Source organism: Chenopodium album, chromosome 10, assembly GCF_948465745.1.
Source record: "Chenopodium album chromosome 10, dcCheAlbu1.1, whole genome shotgun sequence".
Classification (NCBI taxonomy): domain Eukaryota; kingdom Viridiplantae; phylum Streptophyta; class Magnoliopsida; order Caryophyllales; family Amaranthaceae; genus Chenopodium; species Chenopodium album.
The window spans coordinates 12,500,231-12,511,850 of record NC_137843.1 but is presented as its reverse complement, the minus strand read 5'-3'; the positions used below and the strand labels follow the sequence as shown (position 1 = coordinate 12,511,850).

Sequence of the window (11,620 nt, the reverse complement as noted above, 5' to 3'; positions counted from 1 at the left end):
ATCTCTGGAACGGATTTGTCACAAGTTGAAATGACAAAATTCTTCCTTAGTTCTCAGTTTTCCATGAAAGACATGGGAGAAGCGAATGTCATCTTAGGCATAAGGATAAAGAGGGAAAAAGGAAAGTTGATCTTGTCACAATCTCATTACATTGAGAAAGTGCTCAAGAAATTTAATGTGAGTGATGACTCTACTTCTCTTTATTCAACACCTATGGATCCTAGCATATAGTTGATACCTAATAAAGGTAATACAGTTTCACAACTTGAATATGCTAAAGTAATAGGTTGTTTGATGTATGCCATAACATGTACTAGGCTGGATATTGCTTATGCAGTTGGTCAACTAATTAGGTAAACTAGTAATCCTAGTATGATACATTGGCAAGCGGTTCGACGCTTATTGAAGTACTTGAAGAAAACTATGAATCATGGTTTGTCTTATAGTAGATATCCTTCAGTTGTAGAAGGCTATTCGGATGCAAGTTGGATCTCTAATAAAGATCATTCCTCCACAAGTGGATGGGTTTTCCTACATGGGGAAGGTGCCATTTCATGGGCTTCTAAGAAACAAACTTGCATTGCGGACTCCACAATGACATCGAAGTTCATTGCATTGCATACGGCTGATAAAGAAGCCAAATGGTTGAAGGATCTCATGTTTGAGATTCCTTTGTTGCCAAAACCAATATCACCAATAGTGATACATTGTGACAACAATGCTACCTTGGCAAGGTCTTATAGCCAAGTTTATAATAGTAAGTCAAGATACATTGGAGTACAACATAGTTACATCCAAGGACTTATCAAGGATAGTGTGATCACTATTGATATGTTCGAACAAATCTTAATCTCGCCAATTGTTTTACAAAGGCATTGGCAAGAGATGTTAATAATAGGATGGCAATCGGTTTAAAATTGGAGCCCTAAATAATTACAAATGAGGGAGTCTTAACTTAACGCCCAATAAGACGTTGGGTCTTAAGTTCAGTAAGATTAACTTTTTCATTTGCTAATTGGGAACTTGTTTATTCATCCAAGGTAAAGTTCCGGATTTTCTATGATGTAAAAGAGGTTGTTTAACTTAATAGAATTCCTGATATTATGCTATGTCACAGGAGCATGTTTTGGAAATCTACCTATATAAGTATGAGGTTTAGCCGCTTCAAGAAGTTATTATGGGCTTACCTTCGATGTACTTATGAATAGATATGGACACATGGCTTAAGTGTCAAGTTAATATGTATTTAAGTAATTAATCTTGTGTGTGTAATATCTTCAAGTATCCAATATGTATTGCTTTTGGTTCAAATGTTTTACGATACCAAATGGATACGGATTCTTGGGTTGTAATGTTGCACTAAGTGGGAGTTCAAGTCTTTGTACACTTTCATGTATGCATAAGATTGTTTTTGTGATGATGATGTTTTTATGCAATAAATCGTTTTGAATATTCTAAATGGGGGAGGATTGTTGGAGAATTTAAAGTATTTAATTGATTAATATTCATGTTATGTTAAGTTTAAGTCATTTGGTTAAGGTGTCATGACTTAGACAACATATGATTAAGGTAGTAGTGTACAACTAGTTAAGAGAAAGGAAGAAAGTGGCTGATTCGTCATTATTATTGCAACCGTTACTACTTACGGTTTTAGTTTTGATTTCTCTTGATTTAGTTGGGCAGTTACATACTTAATGCATTATAACTTAGTGTATTAATGCATTGTTTAATGCATCTCTTAACATTTGATGTTTGATGCGTTGTTTATGTGTGTCTTAATACGTTGTTCAATGCATAACTTAAAGCATTGTTTAATGCTTGACTTAATGCATTGTTACTTTTGATACTAAGCTACTATCTTATATATATATATATATATATATATATATATATATATATATGAGAAACTTCTTATATGATGAATGTAGTTTTGCGAGATGAAATATAATTTTTATCTTATCACTTTGACATAGGAAGTTACTATCAGTTATTCGTTATTACAAAATATAAACACTTTAATACATTGAATTGGAATAATCCAACAAGTTATTGTAATTGTTCTTCGTTGTATCTCCTGAGTAATTTCCGTGATACCCGGTTGTACTATAGGGTCGGAATTATACTTTTAAGAAAGTGATCCCGTTCACGCCTCGAAGGTTTTTCCAATAATTTCATTTTCATTTCTTTGTGACCCTTGTTTACTAGAAAATCCCCAACATTTTATTTGTATCTCGATGCTTTCATATATGATCATATTTTAGGAAAAAATTTGACCAAATATCATTAATCAGGGTTATTATTCCATCCTATTAGGTATAATACATAATTTTAAATATTAATTTAGTTAATAAAAAGAAAATTGATACCCATTTATTATTTAACTTTTAAAAATTCATATGGTGTAATATGTAGTTTTAACATATACTCATTTGTCTAATGAACTCTTTTGTTATATGTCATGTTTTATTTCATTATATACACAAAATAAGAAGATAATAAATATATTATATATGTATTTTATCGATGTTATTTTTAATATAAAATTCAACTCTTTTGTTATATTTCATGTTTTATTTCATTAAATACACAAAATAAGAAGATAATAAATATGTTATATATGTATATTATCGGTGTTATTTTTAATATAAAATTATTTTTTCTTTAATCGATTAATTATAGTGAAATTACCGTGCATGGCACGGGACCTAACCTAGTTGACTAATAAAATTAGAATGTTGGGTACACCCAAAATTAAATTGAGAATACCTAAAAGCGAAATTTATGTATGCTCTACGGGCTGTGAGTTTAAATCTACCCAAGGTTATTAATTTGTTGCAAATAATAGGACTATAGACGAAATTGCTATAAGATTTTAGCGCATATGAATTTGGATAATTGTCTTTCGGTTATAGACAAACATATCTTTATTAGGTTTTATTTTGGGATTAACTAGTAGTCGTTTGGGGCTGCCAAGTTGTTTAGGGAAAAATACCCTAGACATGTGCAATTGTGCATCAATAGTATAGTGACATATGTCCCTAACTCAGCGCTAAAAAAAGCCAATCAGGACATGACACGTGTCACTTGCTCATGTCAACATGGTAAAAAGGGTCTCAAGCCCAATTCTCGAGAAATCTGTAAAAACGATGCAACCAATCTACTTAGGTTAAAATAGCCTAAAAGGCACCTATTCACATACTCGATCAGGGATTACTTGAGGGTTCAGTCAAGGGTTACTTAATGGGTTACTCGATCAAGGGTTACTCGAGGGGTTCGATCATGGATTACTCGAGGGGTTACTCGGTCAGGGGTTGCTTGAGGGGTTACTCGGTCAGAAATCTTAATTAACCCCGGCAACTCGAGTAATCCTTGATCAAGAAACTCGAGTAATCTCGGCAACTTCAGTAACCCTGACAACTCGAATAACCCCTGACCGAGTAACTCTTGCCATATGGTACAACAGGCCGCATACAAAACATTGTGATTTGAATATCTATGCAAAATTAGTTCAAAAAAAATGTATGAATAGTACAAAATTCAAATATGTATAAGTACATGTTTTCAAATTTAAAAGCAAATTTGGCAAACGTAATATTTTTAATACTCCGTATAATTAAAAGGATTGGAGAATATATGATGGAATATCATATTTTAAGATATTTTATAGAGAATATCTTATTTTAGGATATATTTTGATATTGTTAGGTTGTTGCCTTACTCCTAAAGTCTTTGTTTTGGTAGCTTTATATATACCAAGTAGTATATGCTAAGGTTTGTACATATTAGAGAAATAAGAATATTAAGGATAGATCTAGTAAAAAAAAAAAAAAAAATCACCTTGATTCAAGGAAAACTAACCATTTATTTAGGAAAATATGAGCTGGATTACTTTTTGCTTTGCTTTGAGGAAATCAAGGAAACTAACCTTGCTACGTTTTTTTTTTTTTTGGCTTTTTTTTGGGTAAATAATTGTATTTTATTTTTTGGCCAATTAGTTTTTCCTTATTTGAGATGATTAAGGATATAATATGTTTTTTTTTGACGGATAAGGATATAATATGTTAATATCCCCAAAACAACGCCTACTATATCTATAACTAAAATAAAAACCGCTTACACCACCACTGTACACATGCCAATTTCTCATGGAAATTTTTCCCTCCAAAATTGCTTATGACATCATTTTTATCATATTTTTTTCCTTCCAAATTCAATATTAGGAAAATAATTTTTAATAAATAAATTAAAGTATGAACATCAATTAACCAAAAGCGTATTAGTGATGTTTCTCTTTCCAAAAACCCACATTTTGTGAATTAATTATTTTATATTGTATTGAATTATTTTTTCTAATTCGTGCATCGCACGAGTGCTAATCTAGTTTTACCTAAAATCACACCTCTATAACAACCTCTTTCATTTTTTTCCCTTTTGTTTTTTTAACAAAAGTTTTCTTTTTATTTTTATCCATCTTCAAAACACTTGGAACGTGATACTACTAAAGTGTTTGATGAGTTATGTAAATTAATGTATACAAAAATTTTCCATATTCTATAACTATTTAATAAATCTGTATTAATATTTTAATTAGTTAACAAAATATATATACTTAGTATATTTGAGATATTTTTTTTATTGTAAAGATTCATCCCTTATATTAAGCACTTATATATATATATATATATATATATATATATATATATATATATATATATATATATATATATATATATATATATATATATAAACATAATTAAAATTAATTAAAACCCTCATAAAAGAAAAACGGAAATCAGTTAGATTTTGGTTTATCTTTTTTTTAAAATTAATTTTCAACCTAAAATCATGCTCATCAAGCTTCAACATTCAACAATGGCTTCTTCAAAGAAAAATTCAACAATGACGGATGATTATTCACGAATTCATATGACTATTCTAAATTAAACTAAAAATTATTTCAATTCTAACAATTGATCCGAAAGATCTAATCCATAATTTTTCAATCAAATTTTTTATACACACGTGAATTGATACAAACGCTGAAATAAAAAAATTAAAGCATAAATGTGATTATTTATCATTAATCTTATTGATTCCATATTTAATTTGATAATTTTTGTATAAATAATGAAAATTAGAGGTTGAACATGGAGTGCCCCATTAAAATAGATTAAAAATTAGGTGCACCATTGTTGAATGTTTGAAGCTATCAAAATGGAGATGAAGGTATACAAATGAATTTTTTCGTCAATCGTTTATTTTGAATGATTTTCTTTAATTATAACTTTGAATGATTAGTTTTAAATTATAATATTATAACTCGAAAAAAAAAATTACCCTCTGAAAGTAATGAATCAAACAACCCTTTGCTAACTGGGCGCTTACTGGTCGCTGAGTTGTCGTGACTTAAATGATGTGTAACTTAAAAAGTTTTCGAAGGCTAAGATTAAGCAATAAAAAATATCAACGGATGAGATTTAGTCTTTTATTGTAGTCGACCATAGGCGTCCGTAGTCGTCTGTAGTCGACGACTACGCTAGAAGGTTTCATTGTTAACAGATACTACGTATATAATTTTTTGGGTTATTGAAAGCCCTTAAAAACAACTTGTTCTTGGTATGATTGGTGAACCAATACATGATGTTTTAGTTGGATTTTAGCCAAAATATGATCCATACATCGAACGGGCTAGAATTGATTGGTTGAGACAAGATAATTCCATCTTGCATGACCTAACTAAAACTCTGTTATTTCTGCTTTGCGGTTGCATTGAATGGGAAAGTATCATATACTTCATACTCCAAAATTGACACTCAGTCATTTTCTGGGGTAAATTTTTTATTTTTTTATTTTTTATTTATTTTTTATTTTTTATTTTATTTTTATTCTAGTGAGGCAAAGCCAAGGAAAAAGAAAAATACACAAGCAAGGCAACAAAAACAAAAACAAACAAAACAAAAAAAAAAAAAATTGAAAATGAAAAACTAAGGAGGGATGAGACTTGGGAAAGCCACCCCTCTTATATCCTCCTCTAAAATACTACTAAGACTAGACGGAATAAAATTAAGAAGATCAAAGTCGGTGTTTTGAGAGACTCCGCGGTTGGCCAATCAATCCGCCGCACGATTTCCTTCACGATAAATATGAGAAACTTTGACGGTCCAACCTTCACGATTAATTTTCTGGGGTAAATTAATAGTAATTAATTATTTATATATACGATGTATTATATATTAATATATATGTATGGTTGGTATAAACTTGTGGTAACTCCTAAGTTAATGCATCCTTATTATATTGCTGCTTACGTGAGTTTTTAATAAATATCTTAATCCACTTTTAGAAGTAATTGGATTCTTTAGTGAAGCAAATCTTTAAGTATCTTCTAATTATTGCATTGGTTTTTTTTCCCTAGCTATAATGATATTAGTTAACCATGTGTCGCGGTGTTGATTAATTATTCTCCATTAATTTTTCATCTAGTGATTTGAATATTTACCTTGGTGTTATAATAAATATATATTCTTGTGAAATGGAAGCACAACCATACAATTGGGGAATTCCTATTAGAGTGCTATCACAAAAGTGACAAAGCTAATTCATTCCCATTTAATTGACATGAAATTAGACTCTACCTAAAATATGAAGTAACTATAAAACATATTCCTGGCCTCAATCATCAGCTTAAGCTTTTGGTTGAGTTGGTCCACTAACATGGTATCGGAGCCAACGTGACAGTGGAATTAATTTGCGCCAGGTATGGGTGGGCGTGTGTTGCATCCACATTTCAAGATTTAAGCCCAAATTAAAATCAAACTAACATGGACACTAATTTGTCTATTTACAATACAGGTCCGGTCCGATTTTAGACCGATGCATAGCCCTAACACAGACACAAATATGTACAAGTGACCCACTAAAATATGATCCAATCAAAATAATTGCCACTTCAATATTCACTAACTACTTTTTGGTGCACATTTGAAAAATGACATGGCAATATGAAGAAATCATGCATATTACATTAACTAATTTTGGCCCTGTGCAATCACGGATTTATAATAATAATAATAATAATAATAGTCAACTGAAACACCATTTTATTTTAATTTTTTTATTTTGAATTATAAATTTATTTAATATCTGCCATTAAAATTTTTATGTGTTGCATATATATATATAAAAAAATTATTAAAAGAATTTAATTTAAAATTTAAAAAATAATTATAAGTAGCATTTTGGAGGGAAATTTTTTCACAAAATTTTGCCAAGTGTCCAACCAGGGATTACTTTAGTGTATGTACTAGTGGGTGGCTCGGGCGATGCCCCGGGTTATCTAAGTTAACTATCATTTTGTTGGATAAAAATACACAATTAATAAATGGCTAAGATGGTAAGACTCTTAATTTAAGACTTGTTGGTCTTGAGTTCAAGTCTTGTTATAAGCATTTTTTAAATGTAAACCTAATACATGTGAAAGTGACATGTCATGTTTATAATAACATATGTGCGCATATTGCTGACATGTCGAACTTGAAAAAGGTGACACGTGGAACACATTCTGTTTTAGGAACGCCTTTTAATATGTAAGTGTAGATACATTGCTCTTTTAAATCTAGGGTATGGCTGATAGCCTGATAAAGCAAATTATAAGGGACCCTCCTAAAAAATTGCTTGTTAACTTCTACTTCTAAAGGTGCTGCACTGCCTGCAAATATAATATTAGTGTTCAGAATATGAGTCTCAATTATAAACATGGCAAGGACCACATATTATTGAAGCAACACACACTCGACATTATATTAACAAGAGAAGCATCAATATAGAAGTGGGCAAATTATAAAACCAAAAAAGAAGTGTGAAAATTATTAAGCGCAGAGGAAGTATTAGCCTCATCCTGTTGCATTATAGGCTATGAGAAAACAAATGCAGACACAAAAAATAAATAAATAGCAACAGATTGCAAAGTCATGTAGGTTAAGATTAACTACAGGAAACATTGAAACATGAACAAACATTAGATTGGGGAAAAAAAAATTACCCCCTGAACCACACACTCCATAAGAATTGAGACCAGACCCTAATCAGAAACATTTCCAACATTTTCAGGATTAGGATACGGTCGAAAATCAGAAGGGAAAAAAAAGACAATTCATGAATTGCCGTAAATGAATAAGGTGTATAATTAAGTTGCATTGCCATTAGCTTGGTTTCGTTTTCTTTAAGCTCATCATTGCAATTTCATAACACTAATTAAATGCTATACCAGGGAGAATAAGCCCTTTTCATAATTCCATCTTAGCACTAAAAGGTTATAAACAAAAGCCTACAAAATTTCATAGTTGAATCCTAACATTAAAGGGTTGTGCAATGCATTCGCAACAAAATTTGATTCAATTACCTCGAAAATCACATGATTTTAGGGATCAATAATCAAATTAGGCTCATAATTTTCTTTTCCGGTAAAATAATCGCTGGTTATCTTAGAATTTAGAATCAATAGTTGAGATTTTCGAACCCTAAACTTAATGCACTGACAATAAAATTAGATTGTGAAATTGATATGATGATAACAAAAATAAACAACTTACCTCAGAAGCTGCTTCAATGGGGGATACAATCATACAAGTATTAGATTCAACGGAGAAAGCTTCAATGGAGAACGTTGAGTGTGTTTCAATGGGGCAGAGCGTATCTATCTATAAATATTACTAAAGTAACAACTGCTGACGTCATCACTGTTTACGTGTCACTCTCTTATTTAATTTTTTCCCGCCAAAAATGCAAGGATGATATCATATTGTTTTTTTTTTTTCCTTTTTGAGCTACCCCATTTAACATTGTTTTGAAAATTAAATTCAAATTGAATTTTAAATTTTAGGTTTTCTACGCATATTATGGTATATTATTATTTACAAGTAAATGTTAAATATAGTTAATAATGTAGTTTAATTGATTCTTCCTAACTAAATATGAAAATAATGGATTATTGGAAATTGTATTTACATATTTAATTAGAAAGTAATTAGAAAGACAGAGAAAATAGTTGTTTTCTCTCAACATGTGCTAAAGAGTCTATAATTCATTTTTTATTTTAAAATCGTGCATCGCACGGGGCTAGCCTAGTTATTATTATTATTACTCCCGTGTGATGCACGGATATAATAAAAAGAATTTATAATTGTATAAATGCATTTTCAAGTCATATTATCACTCAAAATAAGTAAAACCTTTGTATTAATCAACACCAAACTACAAAAATTAAAGTTGTATAATGAAAAAAAAAATCATGTTTATAACAAAATTCAGTGGAATTTGTAATTATACGGAGTAATCACATATATACAGGGTTAATACTTATTTTCCTTAAGATTAGCTATATGTAACTTAAGATAAAAGTATTTTGCAATCAATATTTAGCTTTTTCAAAATAAATAAAAGTTAAATAAAAAATAAAATAAATAAAGAAAATTGGAAGAGAAAAAAAAAAGTTTAGGCGGGAAAAAATTTAAGGAAAAACTGACAGTGTACAATTTTTTAAAAAAGATGACGTCAGCGGTTTTTATTTTAGTATTAATTATAGATAGATTACTCAACCGTTTCTTTTTAGAAGCATCACTTTCTAATTAAATATTGAAGTTTTAAATTAGATGCACCATTTTTCTTTTAACTTAATAAATTATTTCTTTCTCTCTCACATTACATAAGTCCTTTTTTTCTTCTTTCTCTTTACCTCTCTCATCTCCAAAAACTGTCTAAGAGTCCGTGTTTTTGTAAATGATACATCTAAAAAAAACGGATGAAGTATCAAATTTGCTAATTCTTCAAGAACCTAAACCACAATGCGGAGACTTCTCTAGAAATGTAAGGTATCGACAATTATTCTATGATAGTATACATAAAAATTGTGTTGGAAGGAACTTTTAAATGAATTCGAAAAAGAGTTAATAAGTGATATCCTACTTAAACTACAACAAGAATAAGTTTAGATAAGTAAAAATAATATAGAATAAGTTCTGACACACTTGAGTATATTTTAGCCTATTAGGTCATGATATAGTGTAGCACACAAGACTTATATCTTAGTTATCCTTCCTTTTCTTATTCGACGACGGTACTACAAGACTCCGTTGTTATTCTTCCTGTTCTTATTCAACACTAGTGTCACGCTTTGCATAACATGCGTAAAATTTCATATCGATGATCATAATTGTATAAAAAGTGATGAGATCATTAGCATATTTTTTTTTTGTTATTATATCTTCATTATAAGATTAGACTTAATATACATATACTTCGTAATTAACACATGTGTTCGCTATTTGTGTAGGAATTAAAAACAACTATATAATTTTTTATAAAGTAAAGGAATGCAACCATTAGTCCTAACTAGCATATGGATTATTCTATTCACAAAACAAATTATAAGCTGAAAATGAAAATTCTTTTGCCCAATATCCTAAAATCATGATATTCATCTTGTTTTAATTTGGATTCTTTTCTTTGTTAATGTAATGTTTAATGTTTTATACGTTTCTTACTCTAGTTGAGACGGTCAACGTATTGTTATATTCTAATTTATTTATATTTATGCAAGCATGTTTAAGAACTTAATTTTAATAGTTAATAACTTAATACAAGCCTAGCTAACAATTTTGTGACTTAGTAATTTAATATTCTTTTAAACCAATAGCTAGTGTCATTGAAATATAATACTGTTGTACTCCTGCATTTTTATACTGCTGTACCAATAGCTAACATATACGAATTACTAGTAATACTTAGCTTCATATTACATATTCGTGAAATATTTTTTATATTTTTGGCAAGCTCAAAATATGGCTTGACATAACAATTGCAATAAGTTATAGGCCTTAAATTATATTGTATCTTCTAAATCCCTCAAAGCATCATGCAAATCATCATTGCCAAGTTGCATGTACGTTGCCATGTTTCGAAGATTCGAAGTTTCTTCCTTAAGCTGGTTATTCTCTTGAACAACTTGATTATGAGACTCAGATGCATGATTAAGCTTTTCAACAAGTTCGTGGTTCTCACCCCTTAACCGTAACACTTGTGACCATAGCTCATTTATTTGTCTCTTCTTTCGCATCCTAGACCGCCTAGCTGACTCTCGGTTAGACACCATCCTTCGGTGCTTCCTCTCGTCTATTAGATTATTATCTTGCTTATTCTCGGCCTCATTCGATGTTGAGCTAGTGTTATGCAGGTACCGAGCTTGAAGGTTGAATTCATCGAAATTAAGGGAGGTTTGGTTACTAGGTTGTAGGTCATCTTGTATAAGGCTTATACTGGATGGAAACGAGATTTGATACTCGAAAGCCATATGATTGAGATCTTCAATCTTACATTGATTCATGGCTTATTTTTGGCTTAATTAAAGGCCAGTTTAATTGTAATTAGATTATGGTGATTGTGAAAATATTTGTAAATGAGGTAGAGATGCTAATTTAGAAAGAAATACAAAGGTGCTTTTATAAGACAAGAATCAAGGGTGTCATTAGTAGTGGGGTGAGCTAAGCATAAAAGAAGAACAAAGTTAGGTGCTTACGCAATCTAACAATAATAGTACTATAATCTGTCCTGAAATACTCATTAG

General features: G+C 30.1%; 1 protein-coding gene and 1 pseudogene across 1 annotated transcript; one reads left to right on the top strand and one right to left on the bottom strand.

The window, feature by feature from the left end:
- Positions 1 to 372: 372 nt before the first annotated feature.
- LOC145564832 (secreted RxLR effector protein 161-like) lies at positions 373 to 915 on the top strand. The gene has a single exon (XM_081625017.1). It carries the CDS (start codon positions 373 to 375, stop codon positions 913 to 915), a length of 543 nt encoding a protein of 180 aa, XP_081481143.1.
- Positions 916 to 10,879: 9,964 nt separating this feature from the next.
- Positions 10,880 to 11,380, bottom strand: LOC145564831 (basic leucine zipper 43 pseudogene; annotated as a pseudogene).
- Between the last annotated feature and the right edge of the window lie 240 nt (positions 11,381 to 11,620).